Source organism: Dendropsophus ebraccatus, chromosome 3, assembly GCF_027789765.1.
Source record: "Dendropsophus ebraccatus isolate aDenEbr1 chromosome 3, aDenEbr1.pat, whole genome shotgun sequence".
Lineage (NCBI taxonomy): Eukaryota > Metazoa > Chordata > Amphibia > Anura > Hylidae > Dendropsophus > Dendropsophus ebraccatus.
Genome location: NC_091456.1, coordinates 22,405,208 through 22,426,624, shown reverse-complemented (window position 1 = coordinate 22,426,624; position 21,417 = coordinate 22,405,208). Strand labels below are relative to the sequence as shown.

General features: G+C 46.9%; 1 protein-coding gene and 1 long non-coding RNA gene across 2 annotated transcripts in view; one reads left to right on the top strand and one right to left on the bottom strand.

Annotated features, from left to right (window-relative positions):
• The window catches only part of LOC138785298 (uncharacterized), a 54,845-nt gene that overhangs the window by 32,913 nt on the left and 515 nt on the right, over nucleotides 1–21,417 (bottom strand). The window contains exon 2 of the long non-coding RNA XR_011362092.1: nucleotides 21,076–21,147. This is a non-coding gene — a long non-coding RNA (uncharacterized lncRNA). The remainder of the gene's footprint in view (nucleotides 1–21,075; nucleotides 21,148–21,417) is intronic.
• TOP3B (DNA topoisomerase III beta) overlaps nucleotides 15,664–21,417 on the top strand; it is a 52,482-nt gene continuing 46,728 nt past the window's right edge. Inside the window, exons 1-2 of the mRNA XM_069961106.1 lie at nucleotides 15,664–16,064; nucleotides 21,018–21,153. Of these exons, the coding sequence (XP_069817207.1) occupies nucleotides 21,084–21,153 (70 nt within the window). The 5' untranslated portion in view covers nucleotides 15,664–16,064; nucleotides 21,018–21,083. The remainder of the gene's footprint in view (nucleotides 16,065–21,017; nucleotides 21,154–21,417) is intronic.

Sequence of the window (21,417 nt, the reverse complement as noted above, 5' to 3'; positions counted from 1 at the left end):
CAATACTTTTATTTTATACACTGATCATTGCTATGCCATAGGCATAGCATTGATCAGTGTTATCGGCGCTCTGCAGGCTCAGTGACCAGAGCGCCGATCGGACCGCACGGAGGCAGGTGAGAGACCTGCGGCGGTCCGTTTTACCGATCGGGACCCCCGCAGTCACATTGCGGGGGTCCTGATCGGTAAGTGACAGGGGGCCCCCCCTCTCACACTTAAACGCTGCAGCGTGTCATTAACGGTGAGGTGCCGGTTGCTGATTGCAGCCGGCCCCCACCTGCTATGAAGCGCGCTCCGCTCTGTAACGCACTTCATAGCTCAGGACGTACCAGTACGTCAAGGGTCGTCTGGGGACAGACTTCCAGGATGTATCGGTACGTCCTAGGTCGCCTAGGGGTTAATAGATCAGACATTTCCATTTGCGGCGATACCAAATATGTTTGTGTTTTAATTTCACTTTTTATTAGAAAAATAGGAAGGGGGGGGGATTTATACTTTTATTATGGGATATATTTATTTATATTTTGAAAACAATCTTTAGATCTTATATAAAGCAGGAGTGCCTTTGCTTTTTTTTTAATAAGGTTATATTACAAAGTAATAAAACTTTATTAAAGCAATGTATTTAACGTATACAGTGGTACCTCGGTTCTCGCACTTAATTGGTTCCGGAAGGCAGTTTGAGAACCAAGCAGTGTCTTCCCATAGGAGATAATGTAAATGTGATTAATTGGTTCCAGCAGCCACCAATAATTACCTACAATCCTCATTTATTACACTGATAAGTGCTCAGTATAATCACTACAGTACAGTACAGAACAGCACTATACTGTACAGGACATTAAACATAAGAAATGTTCATCAGAACCAGCAATTATAGTCAGGGCCGCCGATAGGGCAGTACAAGTGGTACTGCCGTATGGGGCCCGGACCCTAAGAGACATGGGGGGGGGGGCCCGCCGGCCGCCGCCCCCCCGTCCGCTACGCTAGGGGTGCCCGCACGGCCCCCCTTGCCACCTGTTTTTGAGCATCCCGAGAAGCTGTGGCCGCGCAGCTTCTCGGGATGCACTGATTGCTTTGATGTTCCGCCCGCACATTGAGCGGGCGGAACATTAAAGCGATCAGAATACAGGAGAAGGACCTGTCAGCGTCCTACTCCTGTATTCCCTCCCATAGGCTGCTGGCACTTCATACCAGCAGCCTATGGGAGGCCAAGCCGTGACCTCTCCGGCAGGCGTGATGATGTGACGTCATCACGCCTGCAGGAAGTCCCGTCCCTGCGGCTCGCAAGATGGAGCCCGAAGAGGAGGAGGAAGAGCTGCTGCCTGCAGCCACAGTGCGGATTAGGTGAGTAGGATGTTTGTTTTTTTAGGGGCACCTCTGGGGGCATTATTAGTATATGGGGGACACCTCTGGGGGCATTATTAGTGTATGGGGGCACCTCTGGGGGCATTATTAGTATATGGGGGCACCTCTGGGGGCATTATTAGTATATGGGGGCACCTCTGGGGGCATTATTAGTGTATGGGGGCACCTCTGGGGGCATTATTAGTATATGGGGGCACCTCTGGGGGCATTATTAGTTCATGGGGGCACCTCTGGGGGCATTATTAGTTCATGGGGGCACCTCCGGGGGCATTATTAGTTCATGGGGGCACCTCCGGGGGCATTATTAGTATATGGGGGCACCTCTGGGGGCATTATTAGCTCATGTGGGCACCTCTGGGGGCATTATTAGTATATGGGGGCACCTCTGGGGGCATTATTAGTTCATGGGGGAACCTCTGGGGGCATTATTAGTATATGGGGGCACCTCTGGGGGCATTATTAGTGTATGGGGGCACCTCTGGGGGCATTATTAGTGTATGGGGGCACCTCTGGGGGCATTATTAGTATATGGGGGCACCTCTGGGGGCATTATTAGTTCAAGGGGGCACCTCTGGGGGCATTATTAGTTCATGGGGGCACCTCTGGGGGCATTATTAGTTCATGGGGGCACCTCCGGGGGCATTATTAGTTCATGGGGGCACCTCCGGGGGCATTATTAGTATATGGGGGCACCTCTGGGGGCATTATTAGCTCATGGGGGCACCTCTGGGGGCATTATTAGTATATGGGGGCACCTCTGGGGGCTTTATTAGTATATGGGGGCACCTCTGGGGGCATTATTAGTATATGGGGGCACCTCTGGGGGCATTATTAGTTCATGGGGGCACCTCTGGGGGCATTATTAGTATATGGGGGCACCTCTGGGGGCATTATTAGTTCATGGGGGCACCTCTGGGGGCATTATTAGTATATGGGGGCACCTCTGGGGGCATTATTAGCTCATGGGGGCACCTCTGGGGGCATTATTAGTATATGGGGGCACCTCTGGGGGCATTATTAGTTCATGGGGGCACCTCTAGGGGCATTATTAGTATATGGGGGCACCTCTGGGGGCATTATTAGTATATGGGGGCACCTCTGGGGGCATTATTAGTTCATGGGGGCCACCTCTAGGGGCATTATTAGCTCATGGGGGCACAGCAGGGAATCCTACATACAGGGGGCACAGCAGGGGATCCTACATACAGGGGGCATCCCAAATTCCTACTCGCTTTACTGCACATAACACCAAACAGCGCAGTTACTATGGGAGCCGACAGGGGGGAGAAAGGAAAGGAAGCTGCTAGAAATGTGCGGAGCCTAAATTGTTTGTCTCGCAGGTTCTGAAAAGATGAAACATATCTGGAATGAATCATCATGGAGGTCTGGGCCGGATGGAGAGGAAAAGGGAAAGTGACGCCTCAGATCAAAGAAGACGTCACCTGTGAGTCCCTGTATGACACTTTTCTTATTTTGTAGAACATCATTTAGTAGGGGTGCCCCAAGGTGACAGCTACTACATTATCTGTACTCAGAGATATCACTGTGTTATCTGTGGTGTTACATAGGACTGCAGGTGACAGCTACTACATTATCTGTACTCAGAGATATCTCTGTGTTATCTGTGCTGTTACATAGGACTGCAGGTGACTACTACATTATGTGTACTCAGAGGGATATCACTGTGTTATCTGTGCTGTTACATAGGACTGCAGGTGAAATCTACTACATTATTTGTACTCAGAGATACCACTGTGTTATGTGGTGTTACATAGGACTGCAGGTGATATCAGGTGATTTCTCCAGGTTGCAGAAGTTCAAACTTCATCGTGCCCTGGTGTGCTGGTGTCTGTATACATGTGTGCTGGTGTCTGTATGTGTGTATACATGTGTGCTGGTGTCTGTATACATGTGTGCTGGTGTCTGTATACATGTGTGCTGGTGTCTGTGTGTGAGATCAATTCTAGAGAACTGGCTCATATATCCCATTTTCCCCAGTGGCTTAAAATGTAACCTATGTTATACAGTTATAAAATTGTAAAACCTAAATGTGAACAAGGTGCAATTCAAATAGACACTTACTTGTATAGCTGTCTCTTGTGCTCTGTATGCAGTGCATTATATTCACCCTTGCAACGTACAATTTATAGCGTGTCTACAAGCCCAGCGGGGCTCATTATGATGGAGACTAAAACTTATACAAGAGTGGGGTAGGGGTTCCCCTGTATTCAGAATGCTGTTGAGTGCTAGGCAATGCCCTGTCTGGGATTATTGAATTTCGAGGGTCTATGCAGACCAGGATAAAGACACCTCTGCTGCACAAACAGGATCTCCTAGAAAGTGTTCTAACCGCCATGTATTCGCTATCACTGTCTTGTGTGAGCTAAACTAGTCTGCCTTGGGGGGGGGGGGGGGGGGGGGGGTGATTTGTATATGCTCACTAACATGGAACAGCCTCATTATATTAGCCTTATCAACATATTCTATGTTAGTGAGCATACCGGGGGGGGGGGGGGGGGGATATTGGTGAACATATACAAATCAAACAGCCCCCCAGACCCTCGAAATTCAATAACCCCAAACGGGGCATTGCCTAGCACTCAACAGCATTCTGAATACAGGGGAACCCCTACCCCACTCTTGTATAAGTTTTAGTCTCCATCATAATGAGCCCCGCTGGGCTTGTAAAAACGCTATAAATTGTACGTTGCAAGGGTGAATATAATGCACTGCATTCAGAGCACAAGAGGCAGCTATACAAGTAAGTGTCTGTATGGTGACATTTAAATTGCACCTTGTTCACATTTAGTTTCTACAATTTTATAACTGTATAACAGAGGTTACATTTTAAGCCACTGGGGAAAATGGGGTATATGAGCCAGTTCTCTAGAATTGATCTGAACCAAATTATACCTCCCAGCAATTTTTTTTATATTAATGTGGGGGGCCCAGACACTTTGGTTGTATGGGGCCCCAAAATTCCTGATGGTGGCCCTGATTATAGTACAGTAGTTACCAACTCCTCACCCATCCTTTACTGTATAGCATCCCCCCCATCCAAGCACTGAAATGTATGGGAGATGGTGGTGCACTGCCTGTACTACTACTGCACTGTATATGCACTCCAGCAGTCTTATACAGCACTGTACTGTATGTGAAGCCTCACCACTGCTTATCTCGCCAGGTACAACCCACCATCCACGCTCGCAAAAACGTTCGAAAACCGAGCAAAGTTCGAATTCCAAACACTACTTCTGGGTAAATTTTCGTTCGAATACCAAGCAGTTCGAGTTCCAAAGCGTTCGAAAACCGAGGTATTACTGTATTAGGTTTTTAAATGTATCTGGGTTTTTAACCCCTTCGTGCTGCAGCTAGTTTGGGCCTTAATGACCAGGCTAATTTTTCAAAATCTGACCTGTCTCACTTTATGCTCTTATAGCTCAGTGATGCTTTAACGTATGCTAGCGATTCTGAGATTGTTTTTTCGTGACATATGGCACTTTATGTTAGTGGCAAAATTTGGTCACTATTTTGTGTGTTTTTTGTGAAAAACATCAAAATATCATGAAAAATTGAAAAAATTTGCATTTTATGAACTTTGAAATTCTCTGCTTCTAAAAAAAGAAAGTCGTAGCACATAAATTAGTTACTAAGTCACATTACCAATATGTCTTCTTTATTCTGGCATAATTTGGTAAACATATTTTACTTTTTTAGGGTGTTATGGGGCTTAGAAATGTATCAGCAAATTATCACATTTTCGTGAAACTGATTTTTTTAGGGACCAGTTCTTTTTTTAAATGGATTTAGAAGTCTGGTATCCTGAAAACCCCCATAAGTGACCCCATTTTGGAAACTACACACCTTAAAGAATTAATCTAGGGGTATAATGAGCATTTTAACCCTACAGGGGCTGGAGGAAAGTATTCACAATTAGGCAGTAAAAAAATTGAAAATTTTAATTTTCCAATAATATATACGTTTAGATTAAAGTTTCTCATTTTCAAAAGGAATATGAGACAAAAAGCACGACAAAATTTGTAATGCAGGTTCTCTTGAGTACAACGGTACCCCATATGTGGGCGTAAACCACTGTATGGGCACACAGCCGGGCTCAGAAGGGAAGGAGCGCCAATTAGCTTTTCCAATGCAAATTTTGCTGAAGAATTTTCTGAGCGCCAGGTGCGTTTGCAGTGCCCCTGTAGTGTCAGCAGAGAAAAAAACCCCCATAAGTCACCCCATTTTGGAAAGTACACCCCTCAAAGAATTCATCTTGGTGTGTGGTGACCATTTTGACCCCACAGGTATTACAGGAAAGTATTCAAAAGAAGACAGTAAAAATGGAAAACTCGAATTCTTCCAATAATATGTTCGTTTAGTTTGAAATTTCTCAATTTCACGAGGAACAAGAGGAAAAAAGTACCCCAAAATTTGTAACGCAGGTTCTCCTGAGTACAATGGTACCCCATATGTGGGCATAAACCACTGCATGGGCACACAGGAGGGCTCAGAAGGGAAGGAGCGCCAATTAGCTTTTTCAATGCAGATTTTGCTGCAGAAGTTTCCGAGCGCCAGGTGCGTTTGCAGTGCCCCTGTAGTGCCAGCGGAGTAAAATCTCGCCATAAGTCACTCCATTTTGGAAAGTGCACCCCTCAAAGTATTCATCTTGGTGTGTGGTGACCATTTTGACCCCACAGGTATTAGAGGAATGTATTCAAAAGTAGACAGTAAAAATTAAAAACTCAAATTTTTCCAATATTATGTTCTTTTAGTTTGAAATTTCTCAATTTTATGAGGAACAAGAGGAAAAAAGTACCCCAAAATTTGTAACGCAGGTTCTCCTAAGTGAAAAGGTACATCATATGTGGGCATAAACCACTGCATGGGCACACAGGAGGGCTCAGAAGGAAAGTAGCGCCAATTAGCTTTTTCAATGCAGATTTTGCTGAAGAAGTTTCTGAGTGCCAGGTGCGTTTGCAGAGCCCCTGTAGTGTCCGCAGAGTAAAATCTCCCAATAAGTCACCCCATTTTAGAAAGTGCACCCCTCAAAGAATTTATTTTGGGGTGTGGTGAGCATTTTGACCCCACAGGTGTTTGAGGAAAGTATTCAAAAGTAGACAGTAAAAATGAAAAACTCGATTTTTTCCAATAATATGTTCCTTTAGTTTGAAATTTCTCAATTTCTCGAGGAACAGGAGAGAAATGTCACCCCAATATATGTAAAGCAGGTTCTCCTGAGTAGAACGGTACCCCATATGTGGGCATAAACCACTGCATGGGCACACAGCCGGGCTCAGAAGGGAAGGAGCGCCAATTAGCATTTTCAGTGCAGATTTTTCTGAAGAAGTTTCTGAGCGCCAGGTGCGTTTGCAGAGCCCCTGTAGTGTCAGCAGAATAGATTCCCCCCAAAAGTCACCCCATTTTGGAAAGTGCACCCCTCAAAGAATTCATCTTGGGGTGTGGTGACCATTTTTACCCCACAGGTATTAGAGGAAAGTATTCAAAATTGGCCAGTAAAAATGAAAAACTCTAATTTTTCCAATAATATGTTGGTTTCGTTTGAAATTTCTCAATTTGACGAGGAACAGGAGAGAAAACGTACCCCAAAATCTGTAACGCAGGTTCTCCTGAGTACAACGGTACCCCATATGTGGGCATAAACCACTGTATGGGCACACAGCAGGGCTCAGAAGGGAAGGAGCGCCAATTTACAGGAGCAAAATTGCAGCTAGTAATGGTTATTAGAATAGCGCAGTTAGTAAAATAGAATAAAAAAAATGAGATTACAGGTAATGTGGGGTGGTTACGGGCAACCAGGGGTGGTTATGGGCAACCTGAGGTGGTTACAGGTAATCTGGGGTGGTTACGGACAACATGGGGTGGTCACGGGCAACCTGCTGTGGTTACGGCAACCTGGGGTGGTTACAGGCAACGTGGGGTGGTTACGGGCAACGAGGGGTGGTTATGGGCAACGTGTGGTGGTCACGGGCAACCTGCTGTGTTTACGGCAACGTGGGGTGGTTACAGGCAACGTGGGCTGGTTACAGGCAACGTGGGCTGGTTACAGGCAACGTGGGCTGGTTACAGGCAACGTGGGCTGGTTACGGGCAATCTGCTGTGCTTACAGACAATCTGGGATGGTTACAGGAAACGTGGGGTGGTTACGGGCAACCTGCAGTGCTTACAGACAATCTGGGGTGGTTACGGGCAACCTGCAGTGCTTACAGACAATCTGGGGTGGTTACGGGCAACGTGGGGTGGTTACGGGCAACCTGCAGTGCTTACTGACAATCTGGGGTGCTTACGGGCAACGTGGGGTGGTTACGGGCAATGTGGGGTGGTTACGGATAAACTGAAGTTCTTATAGGCAATCTGGGGTGGATACCTGTTATCTGGCATGGGCACCGCAATCTGGAGGGGGTCATTGGCAATTTGGCGTGGTCAGAGGCGACGTGCGGTGGTCAGAGGCGACGTGCGGTGGTCAGAGGCGACGTGCGGTGGTCAGAGGCGACGTGCGGTGGTCAGAGGCATCGTGGCGTGGTCAGAGGCAACGCGCGGTGGTTACGTGCAATCTGGGGGGGGGTTACATGTAATCTGGCATGATTACGGGGAACCTGGGGGGTTATGTGCAACCTGGAAGGGTTACAGACAATCTGGGATTGTTACTGATAAACTGAAGTGCTTATAGGTAATCTGGGGTGGGTACATGTAATTTGGGGTGGTTACGGGCAATCGGGAGGGGGTCACTGGCAATTTGTGGTGGTTACGGGCAACGTGTGGTGGTTACGGGCAACGTGTGGTGGTTACGGGCAACGTGCGGTGGTTACGGGCAACGTGCGGTGGTTACGGGCAACGTGCGGTGGTTCAATTCTTACTATAATAAAAAGTGTGTGTTTTATTTTTTTGTATGTTTGTCACTTTTTGTACTTTACACATTCATTTTCACTGTATTACTATGATTACTGTGATATTTTCTATCTCAGTAATCATAGTTCAGTGACAGAGACCAAATTGGTCTCTGTCACTTTAAATTTTCAGAGTTGGCTGGTTGTGAAGCGCATGCGCACTTCATAACCAGCCAGGACGTCGAGGAGGAAGGAGCTCCGTGGATCCGGTGAGTATATGGGGAAGGGGGGGTGACATCACTTTTTATCCCCTGTCACCAATCATTCATGGTGACAGGGGATAAAAAGTGCCAGGAGCACATGGTACAAGCGATCAGCGGTATATAGTATATACCGCTGATCGCTTGTACCGGGACCAAACAGGGGGGTCCCCGATGACTGCCCCATGCTCTCCGCTACCTCCGGTGGCGGAGAGCATGGGGCTTTCATTCATTTTAACTTTTACATCGCTGTGAACCGACATTAGTCGGTTCACAGCGATGGCGGCGGCCATCTTGGAAATGATGGCCGCCGGGGGAGGGGGGTTAGTTATTGGGGCACTAGGGGGGGCTGATCTGAGGTCTGGGGGACAGTTATTTCATCTCCCCCCGCCGTAGATTCACGGCGGGGGGAGATGAAAGGCGGCGGCGGCACCGGTAATCTCCTTTACCGACGGTCGCCGCTATAACGTTAATAGCGGCGATCGTCGGTAAGGAGGGGGGCCGGGACGGACCTCACACACTGCCCCAACCCCTCAGCTACCTCCGGTAGCCGGGGGGATGGGGTGGGGGCCGTCCCGGCCCCGCAGCCTTATTCTCGCCATCGCCGTAAAAAGCTGATGGCAGCAGAATAAGGACCATTAGTGACCGCCGTAGAAAGCCGTATCGGCGGTCACTAAGGGGTTAAAGAGGGAAGCTTCAGGTTTATGTGGGATTTGGGGCTAGAAGAACATCCTGAGCCTATCAATTAGTGCAAAGGAGTGGGATACAGGAAGGTAAACGATTGCAGGTCTATCCTTTAGCAGAAAGGAAAGTAATAGATTTGATGGGAAGGTCAGGGAGGCCATGCTTTCTGCACTCTGGTGCTGAGAAGTTGGGCTGAACAAGCAGCCTGATAGTAATTTCTCACCTGGCTGATTCAGCTCGGCACTGCCACATCCCTAGGAGAACGGGACACAGCAATGCTGAGCTGAATCAGCTCTGCATCTCTGTGTCTCCCATTGAGATTACAGACGCCTCCAGGGACAATCCACAAGCCCTGAACACAGAAGCCGGAAAAAGCATACTTACAGCTCCCGAGGATCCTGGCCACCTTTAACAGAATGGAGAGCAGTGATTGGTAACCTAAGCAACAAGCTGTCAATATAGGGTGAAAAAATAGGGCCAAAATTCTAAAGTAAGCAATTCTGCTAATAAAACATTTGAGGAATTGCTTACTTTTGCATTATCTATCAAATAATAAAACTTTAGGAGATGAGAATATCCTTTTAATAGACCACTTAGACCTAGAGAACAACATAAAATATAATAAAATAATAACCAACTATAAGTGTTTTTATTCTAAAAATGAAAATAAAAAAATCCGGAATGACGTTTTATAACATTTGGTGCATTATCTATAAAGCCAATGGGAATTGGTTTTCTGGTAGGTGATAAAGAATTGCAACTATTTTATTATAATTAGAGATGAGCAAAATTACAATGACAAATGAAGTGAAGCGCTTCGTTTGCTCGGCACTCAGCTTATAGGCCGGCAGCCTTTGATCTCCATGCCGCTCCACCCCGGGTGCCTGGAAAAGGTGGATCCAGTCCTGGGAAAGAGGGAGAAGTTTCCAAGGACTGGATCCAGCTTTTCCAGGCACCCGGGGTGGAGCGGCATGGAGATCAAAGGCAGCCGGCGTATAAGCTGAGTGCCGGGCAAACGAAGCACTTCGCTCATCTCTACTTATAACTTTAAAACGGCGACTGTTGTCTGTTTGTGAACTGTAGTAAAATATTTCTCTGAACGTTACCCCAAACCATTCTGTTGAAATATTAAAAGCCCGTTTGGATTTAACAAGCCAGATGTATCTAGTTAAAATGTCACTGTCATATTTTTTATTTTTATTTTTGCAGAAATCAATTGTACAGGCGATTTTAAGAAACTTTGTAATTGTGTTTATTAGGCAAAAATGCCATTATCTGTATTCAAAAAGACTTTCCCCAGGTCCCCCCCCCCTCCTCTCTCTCTCATTCACTGCTCATTATCAGGAACTCTAGGCTCTTTTACATGAGTCGAGCCCTGTGTAGTCTATGGAGAGAGGAGGGGGGAGGAGGGAGATTAGTCACCAGCACCTCACCAGAGAACAAAGGATTACACAGCAGGACCTGTGTGAAAGCCGGTATTCAGAGGTCAGTGCTGACTTCAGAGGAGATAGGTCGTGATGTAGCTGTAAATTAACTCTTTTATGTCCTGTTTTGGTGCCTCATCTCCCTCCACCCCTCCCCTCTCCATAAGAGAACCATGAAGACAGGGGGGAGAGCTTCAAACTGCTTTTTCATGATAAAAACGCATTTTTCAGCTAATAAACCCAATTACAAAGTTTTTTTAAATCACCTGTACTATTGATTTCTGCAAAAAAATATAAATAAAAATGTAAACGACAGTGACACTTTAAGGTCTTATGTTAAAACGTTGACTCCATTGTTCTAGGCTGCATCGCACAATCCATGGCGCTATACCATTTGCTATTATTGCTGTAATCTTTTTATTGATGCGGTTAGAGCGTACTCCATTGTGCTGGGCTGTCAGGGGAGAACAGTGCACAAAAGAAGAAGAGAAATTGACAAATATTGCAATCTACAATGAAAATAAGAAAAGGCGGCCACTCTCATTCGAATGTATAAAAGGAAATAAAGACATTGTGGTGATGCCTGTCCAGTAAAGTGGGACATCCGTCTGTGAGCAGAAATGGGATTCGGAAAATATAAAACGGAATAAACCTGACACTACCCTCAGATACAATTCTGAGCAGAGATTAAAAGGTTGATATGTGTTTGGATGTGTTTTTTATTTCCTCTGGAGAACATAACACAGATTTATATAATATATTTAGTAGCTATGAAGAGAGACGGTCATTTGGGCATTAAGGGCCCTATTACATATGAATATTGTGTGAAAAATCATGATGGCGTTTGAATTTAAAGGGGAGCTCCAGTGATTTTTTTTACGAATCTATATAACTTTCTGACATCAATTGATCTGAATTTTTCTTTTTAGCTGGAGCATCCCTTTAAGCATTGATCAAATTACTAAAGGGAAGCCATTTGTGTGTTGTGGATTGCATCGTTTAAGTTGACCATACAATCATTGTTAATTGTTTGCTGATCTTTTGGTGTATGTACACATTGTTTGGTTATTTGCTAGAACATTGGTAATTAACCACTATCATTCCATGTATTGTGGAGAACGATTTGAGGTCGTTTGCAAAAGTGCCAGTTTGCGATCATTTATCGTTAGTCAGAGAAAATGAAAAATGTCTTTGTCTCATAGGACCTGTACTACTGTACTGGGGCCTGTACTACTGTACGGTACTGGGGCCTGTACTACTGTACTGTACTGGGGCCTGTACTACTGTACTGTACTGGGGCCTGTACTACTGTACTGTACTGGTGCCTGTACTACTGTACTGTACTGGGGCCTGTACTACTGTACGGTACTGGGGCCTGTACTACTGTACGGTACTGGGGCCTGTACTACTGTACTGGGGCCTGTACTACTGTACTGTACTGGTGCCTGTACTACTGTACTGTACTGGGGCCTGTACTACTGTACTGTACTGGGGCCTGTATTACTGTACTGTACTGGGGCCTGTACTACTGTACTGTACTGGGGCCTGTACTACTGTACTGGTGCCTGTACTACTGTACTGTACTGGGGCCTGTACTACTGTACGGTACTGGGGCCTGTACTACTGTACGGTACTGGGGACTGTACTACTGTACTGGGGCCTGTACTACTGTACTGTACTGGTGCCTGTACTACTGTACTGTACTGAGGCCTGTACTACTGTACTGTACTGGGGCCTGTATTACTGTACTGTACTGGGGCCTGTACTACTGTACTGGTGCCTGTACTACTGTACTGTACTGGGGCCTGTACTACTGTACTGTACTGGGGCCTGTATTACTGTACTGTACTGGGGCCTGTACTACTGTACTGGTGCCTGTACTATTGTACTGTACTGGGGCCTGTACTACTGTACTGTACTGGGGCCTGTACTACTGTACTGTACTGGGGCCTGTACTACTGTACTGTACTGGGGCCTGTACTACTGTACTGTACTGGGGCCTGTACTACTGTACGGTACTGGGGCCTATACTACTGTACTGTACTGGGGCCTGTACTACTGTACTGTACTGGGGCCTGTACTACTGTACTGTACTGCGGTCTGTATTACTGTACTGTACTGGGGCCTGTACTACTGTACTGGTGCCTGTACTACTGTACTGTACTGGGGCCTGTACTACTGTACTGTACTGGGGCCTGTACTACTGTACTGTACTGCGGCCTGTACTACTGTACTGTACTGGGGCCTGTACTACTGTACTGAGGCCTGTACTACTGTACTGTACTGCGGCCTGTACTACTGTACTGTACTGCGGTCTGTACTACTGTACTGAGGCCTGTACTACTGTACTGTACTGGGGCCTGTACTACTGTACTGTACTGGGGCCTGTACTACTGTACTGGGACCTGTACTACTGAATGTGCCGAGCCATGTCCTCACCCTGCATTAGACAAAACTCCATAGCCGTAAGTACAAGTTATTCTTTCAGAGCCCCTACAGCAGAGTACTGCACTAATTGGATAGGTCCCCCCTGGATACCTCCAAGCTACACTTACTGACACCTCTCAGCTACACCGACACCTCTCAGCTACACATTCACCTACACCTCTCAGCTACACCGACACCTCTCAACTACACTCACATACACCTCTTAGCTACACTCACTGACACCTCTCAGCTACACTCACTGACACCTCTCAGCTACCCCGACAACTCTCAACTACACTCACATACACCTCTCAGCTACACTCACTGACACCTCTCACCTACACTCACTGACACCTCTCAGCTACACTCACTGACACCTCTCAGCTACACTCACTGACCCCTCAGCTACACTCACTGACACCTCTCAGCTACACTCACTGACACCTCTCACCTACACTCACTGACACCTCTCAGCTACACTCACTGACACCTCTCAGCTACACTCACTGACACCTCTCAGCTACACTCACTACACCTCTCAGCTACACTCACTGACACCTCAGCTTCACCCACTGACACCTCTCAGCTACACCCACTACACCTCTCAGCTACACTCACTGACACCTCTCAGCTACACTCACTGACACCTCCCAGCTACACTCACTGACACCTCTCAGCTTCACCCACTGACACCTCTCAGCTTCACCCACTGACACCTCTCAGCTACACCCACTGACACCTCTCAGCTACACTCACTGACCCCTCAGCTACACTCACTGACACCTCTCAGCTACACTCACTGACACCTCTCAGCTACACTCACTGACACCTCTAAGCTACACTCACTGACACCTCTCACCTACACTCACTGACACCTCTCAGCTACACTCACTGACACCTCTCAGCTACACTCACTGACCCCTCAGCTACACTCACTGACACCTCTCAGCTACACTCACTGACACCTCTCAGCTACACTCACTGACACCTCTCAGCTACACTCACTGACACCTCTCAGCTACACTCACTGACACCTCTCAGCTACACTCACTGACACCTCTCAGCTACACTCACTGACACCTCTCACCTACACTCACTGACACCTCTCAGCTACACTCACTGACACCTCTCAGCTACACTCACTGACCCCTCAGCTACACTCACTGACACCTCTCAGCTACAGTCACTGACACCTCTCAGCTACACTCACTGACCCCTCAGCTACACTCACTGACACCTCTCAGCTACACTCACTGACACCTCTCACCTACACTCACTGACACCTCTCAGCTACACTCACTGACACCTCTCAGCTACACTCACTGACACCTCTCAGCTACACTCACTACACCTCTCAGCTACACTCACTGACACCTCAGCTTCAACCACTGACACCTCTCAGCTACACCCACTACACCTCTCAGCTACACTCACTGACACCTCTCAGCTACACTCACTGACACCTCTCAGCTACACACACTGACACCTCTCAGCTACACTCACTCACACCTCTCAGCTACACTCACTGACACCTCTCAGCTACTCACTACACCTCTCAGCTACACTCACTGACATCTCAGCTACACACACTGACACCTCTCAGCTACACTCACTGACCCCTCAGCTACACTCACTGACACCTCTCAGCTACACTCACTGACCCCTCAGCTACACTCACTGACACCTCTCAGCTACACTCACTGACACCTCTCACCTACACTCACTGACACCTCTCAGCTACACTCACTGACACCTCTCAGCTACACTCACTGACACCTCTCAGCTACACTCACTGACCCCTCAGCTACACTCACTGACACCTCTCACCTACACTCACTGACACCTCTCAGCTACACTCACTGACACCTCTCAGCTACACTCACTGACACCTCTCAGCTACACTCACTGACACCTCTCAGCTACACTCACTACACCTCTCAGCTACACTCACTGACACCTCAGCTTCAACCACTGACACCTCTCAGCTACACCCACTACACCTCTCAGCTACACTCACTGACACCTCTCAGCTACACTCACTGACACCTCTCAGCTACACACACTGACACCTCTCAGCTACACTCACTGACACCTCTCAGCTACACTCACTGACACCTCTCAGCTACTCACTACACCTCTCAGCTACACTCACTGACACCTCAGCTACACACACTGACACCTCTCAGCCACACTCACTGACACCTCTCAGCTACACTCACTCATACCTCTCAGCTACACGCACTGACACCTCTCAGCTCCACCCACTGACACCTCTCAGCTACACCCACTGACACCTCTCGGCTACACCCACTAACACCTCTCGGCTACACTCACTCACACCTCTCGGCTACACTCACTCACACCTCTCGGCTACACTCACTGACACCTCTCAGCTACACACACTGACACCTCTCAGCTACACTCACTCACACCTCTCAGCTACACTCACTCACACCTCTCAGCTACACCCACTGACACCTCTCAGCTACACACACTGACACCTCTCAGCTCCACCCACTGACACCTCTCAGCTACACCCACTGACACCTCTCGGCTACACCCACTGACACCTCTCGGCTACACTCACTGACACCTCTCAGCTACACACACTCACACCTCTCAGCTACACTCACTCACACCTCTCAGCTACACTCACTCACACCTCTCAGCTACACCCACTGACACCTCTCAGCTACACACACTGACACCTCTCAGCTACACACACTGACACCTCTCAGCTACACTCACTCACACCTCTCAGCTACACTCACTGACACCTCTCAGCTACACTCACTGACACCTCTCAGCTACACTCACTGACACCTCCCAGCTACACTCACTCACACCTCTCAGCTACACTCACTCACACCTCTCAGCTACACTCAGCTGCTGCAGCATCCACCGGATGTGCGGCCCAGGAAGTGATGTCATCCAAACATGGCTGCGCCCTTGTCGCAGAAGACTTTCCCGGCTCTGCTGCGCGGTGTCGGCTCTGTTGGGAGAAGTACGTGATGCGTGAGGGGAAGACACGGAAGTGAGGAAAAGCCGCCATAAGAGTAAGAACGCGCCGTGTGTACAATCCCGGAGGGGCGGGCGGAGCTGCAGGTGCCCCGGACATGGTCCATACTGGACGGCTCCGTGCTGCTGGATGGATCGGAGGGTCCGGTACTCAGCCCACCCCCCCGGGCTGTACGTCTATAAGCGGGCAGCACACGGTGATCTCACCGCTCAAGATCGGTGCACACTGTGATGTCACTGTAACACATTAGTGCACACGGTGATATCACTGCACAGGAATAGTGCACACAGTGATGTCACAGCACAGGAATAGTGCACACAGTGATGTCACAGCACAGGAATAGTGCACACAGTGATGTCACAGCACAGGAATAGTGCACACTGATGTCACTGCTCAGGAATAATGCACACAGTGATGTCACAGCACAGGAATAGTGCACACACTGATGTCACAGCACAGGAATAGTGCACACTGATGTCACTGCTCAGGAATAATGCACACAGTGATGTCACAGCACAGGAATAGTGCACACACTGATGTCACAGCACAGGAATAGTGCACACTGATGTCACAGCACAGGAATAGTGCACACACTGATGTCACAGCACAGGAATAGTGCACACACTGATGTCACAGCACAGGAATAGTGCACACAGTGATGTCACAGCACAGGAATAGTGCACACACTGATGTCACAGTACAAGAATAGTGCACACACTGATGTCACAGCACAGGAATAGTGCATACTGATGTCACCACCCAGGAATAGTGCACACACTGATGTCACAGCACAGGAATAGTGCACACACTGATGTCACTGCCCAGGAATAGTGCACACTGATGTCACTACCCAGGAATAGTGCACACACTGATGTCACTGCCCAGGAATAGTGCACATACTGATGTCACTGCCCAGGAATAGTGCACACAGTGATGTCACTGCCCATGAATAGTGCACACACTGATGTCACAGCACAGGAATAGTGCACACAGTGATGTCACTGCCCATGAATAGTGCACACAGTGATGTCACAGCACAGGAATAGTGCACACAGTGATGTCACAGCACAGGAATAGTGCACACAGTGATGTCACAGCACAGGAATAGTGCACACTGTGATGTCACTGTAACACAATAGTACACAGTGATATCACTGCACAATATTAGTGCACACACTGATGTCAGAGCACAGGAATGGTGGACACTGATGTCACTGTAACACAAGAGTGCACACGGTGATATCACTGCACAAAAATAGTGCACACGGTAATGTCATTGTAACACAATGGTGCACAGTAATGTCACAGCACAGTAATAGTGCACACACTGATGTCACAGGACAGGAATAGTGCACACACTGATGTCACAGCACAGGAATAGTGCACACACTGATGTCACAGGACAGGAATAGTGCACACACTGATGTCACAGCACAGGAATAGTGCACACACTGATGTCACAGGACAGGAATAGTGCACACACTGATGTCACAGCACAGGAATAGTGCACACACTGATGTCACAGCACAGGAATAGTGCACACACTGATGTCACAGGACAGGAATAGTGCACACACTGATGTCACAGCACAGGAATAGTGCACACACTGATGTCACAGGACAGGAATAGTGCACACTAATGTCACAGTAATGTCAGAATTAGCTACTCAGAGGTTACCACTTGAAGAAAACCTCGATGTCACAGGACAAGTATAGTCCACAGTCTGATGTCACAGGACAGGTATAGTTCACAGTCTCATGTCACAGGACAAGAATAGTCCACAGTCTGATGTCACAGGACAAGAATAGTCCACAGTCTGATGTCACAGGACAAGAATAGTCCACAGTCTGATGTCACAGGACAAGAATAGTCCACAGTCTGATGTCACAGGACAGGAATAGTCCACAGTCTGATGTCACAGGACAGGAATAGTCCACAGTCTGATGTCACAGGACAGGAATAGTCCACAGTCTGATGTCACCGGACAGGAATAGTCCACAGTCTGATGTCACAGGACAAGTATAGTCCACAGTCTGATGTCACAGGACAAGTATAGTCCACAGTCTGATGTCACAGGACAGGAATAGTCCACAGTCTGATGTCACAGGACAGGAATAGTCCACAGTCTGATGTCACCGGACAGGAATAGTCCACAGTCTGATGTCACAGGACAGGAATAGTCCACAGTCTGATGTCATAGGAGAAGAATAGTCTACAGTCTGATGTCACAGGACAGGAATAGTCCACAGTCTGATGTCAGTACAGACATAATGCAGGTTATAGCATATGCACAGTGATGTCATGATGTCTGTGTATTGCACACTTAAGATGTCACAGCATATGAGGATGCAGAGGCTGCTGAGGGATAGTGCACATAGCAGGGATGCAACAAGTAACCATATGCCTCTATAGGGAGACTTGGAATGGGTCTCCATTTAGTCTTCCACCTCCCCTGCTGACTGCACTTTACCTCTGTAGAGAGTTGAGGCCACTTTGCTGCTGATGCAGATGTGCAGTACTATGACACAAGTTCATTCAGACAACAGTGAAAAGGTGAGGATGTTTCGATCCGTCACCTATTGGGAGGTAATAACTTAGCGGAAAAATGGGGTCTGCCGATGCAGGAAATTACCTTCTTTCCCCATAGGGGTAAAACTTAACTTTTATTTGACAATTTAAACTGAACAGGTAACACGTGCTGGTGTATATACAGTGCTATAGTAAAAGACAAATCAGTGTGGTTGTTATGGTCCGTGTTGGTATGTGAGCTTACTGTATTCGATAGACCTACTACAAGATATCGCTCTACTGCGATAATTGTATTGTTTGTAATATATAATATATAATGTGCGCTATACACCACTAGACAGTTGGCTGATTAGATCCCAAGCGGGACAAGCGATTGCCGGCTAATCGCATATGTCTCCAATTCACTTGTTTTAGTCTAAGTGAAGAGCTATTAGCACAGATATGCTCTGCATGTAATGTTAGGATCAAGAACTGTCAGTGTCGCTGCTGTGGTTATTATTGAGCGCTATTCCGTAAGCTGTATGGGTTACCGCATATTGGACAGTACTACGGCTTGTCACTTTGACCAGTGCAGTATCCCCCTTACAGTTATTATAGGGGTCCTACTCTGGCAGACAGCGGGGGATACTGCACTGGTCAAAGTGACAAGCCGTAGTACTGTCCAATATGCGGTAACCCATACAGCTTACGGAATAGCGCTCAATAATAACCACAGCAGCGACACTGACAGTTCTTGATCCTAACATTACATGCAGAGCATATCTGTGCTAATAGCTCTTCACTTAGACTAAAACAAGTGAATTGGAGACATATGCGATTAGCCGGCAATCGCTTGTCCCGCTTGGGATCTAATCAGCCAACTGTCTAGTGGTGTATAGCGCACATTATATATTATATATTACAAACAATACAATTATCGCAGTAGAGCGATATCTTGTAGTAGGTCTATCGAATACAGTAAGCTCACATACCAACACGGACCATAACAACCACACTGATTTGTCTTTTACTATAGCACTGTATATACACCAGCACGTGTTACCTGTTCAGTTTAAATTGTCAAATAAAAGTTAAGTTTTACCCCTATGGGGAAAGAAGGTAATTTCCTGCATCGGCAGACCCCAATTTTCCAACAGTGAAAAGGTGTGCTTGCTCTTCCTCTTTGTTACGCGCTGTGTGCATGCTTTCATGTGAGAGGCAGAGGTGGCGATACAGCCTAGTAGCTTTCAGTCAGAGTGGGGGAGGAGGTTTCAAGTGGCCCGTGAGGCTTTGCCCACAACTGAATAGGATAAACTTTGCTGGAAGCTCAGGCAAATGTCCCACAGGCTATTCCACCCATACATAACTTTTGATATGTGGCTGCCCATGGTAAAACTAACAATTCTTTCCATACATGTTATTATCTATTTAGTCTCCTTCCCCCTGTTCTCAGTTGCTGCTTTTTGCTGAAGACGAAAGATCTTTGTGAGCTTTTCCCTCTGTTTCCCCCTCCTCCCTTCTGAGACAGCTGATGTAAACAAGTTTATGGCAGGCTTTATCTGCAACATTGTAGCTTCTTTGTAATGCAGGGAGGATTATTCTGAGGTCAAGTTGCTAATGAACTCACTATGATTATTCCTTCCAGCGTTACAAAGAAGTTACAATGTTGCAGATAAAGCCAGCCAGGGACTTGTATACATCAGCTCCTTCAGAAGGGGGAGGGGGACACAGAGGGAAAAGCTCACACACAGATTTTTGTGTGGAAGGAATTGTTAGTCTCACCGTGGGTATCAACATATGAAAAGTTATGTTTGAGTGGAATACCCCTTTTAGGGTATGTGCACACTACGGAAATCACATGGACTTGCCGCTGATTCTGTCGCTTGCCGTAGTGTGCACATACCCTAAAAGAGGAAATCCGGGGAATTTTTTTTTTTTCCCTTCAAATCAACTGGTTTCAGAAAGTTTTATAGATTTGTAAATTACTTCTGTTTAAAAATCTCAAGTCTTCCAGGACTTATCAGCTGCTATATGTCCTGAAGTAAGTGGTATATTCCTTCTAGCCAGACACAATGCTCTCTGCTGCCACCTCTGTCCGTGTCAGGAACTGTCCAGAGAAGTAGCAAATCCCCATAGAAAACCTCTCCTGCTCTGGACAGTTCCTGACATGGACAGAGGTGGCAGCAGAGAGCACTGTGTCAGACTGGAAAGAATACACCACTTCCTGCAGGACATACAGCAGCTGATAAGTACTGGACGACTTGAGATTTTCAAATAGAAGTAATTTACAAATGTATATGACTTTCTGGTACCAGCTGACATGAAAAAAAAATCATTTTTCGCCGGCAATCCCCTTGAAGGTATGTATTTATTCCTATTGTTAGTATGTTGCATTGGGCCACATACTCTCTGTTCTTTGAACATTGCACCTCTCCGCAGGTAGACTTGCTGTATTTGAAATCTCAATGTGTTTTGATCCTAGGGATAGTTCGATATCTGTGAAAGCAAACAAATCAATAAATCGGGTGAGAGCTGCTTACCTCTGAGAATGAAGACCGTGCTTATGGTAGCAGAGAAGCCGTCACTGGCTCAGTCTATTGCCAAAATCCTTTCTAAGGGTAAGAAAAACATTGTAGAGGGACTTTACTCTCCAAAAAATATATACTCACTCTCTCTCTCTCTCTCTCTCTCTCTCTCTCTCTCTCTCTCTCTCTCTATATATATATATATATATATATATATATATATATATATTCCAAATTGGTGTCAGAAAATTATATAGATTTGTAATTTACTTCTATTTAAAAATCTCCAGTCTTCCAGTACTTATCAGCTGCTATATGTCCTGCAGGAAGTGGTGTATTCTTTCCAGTCTGACACAG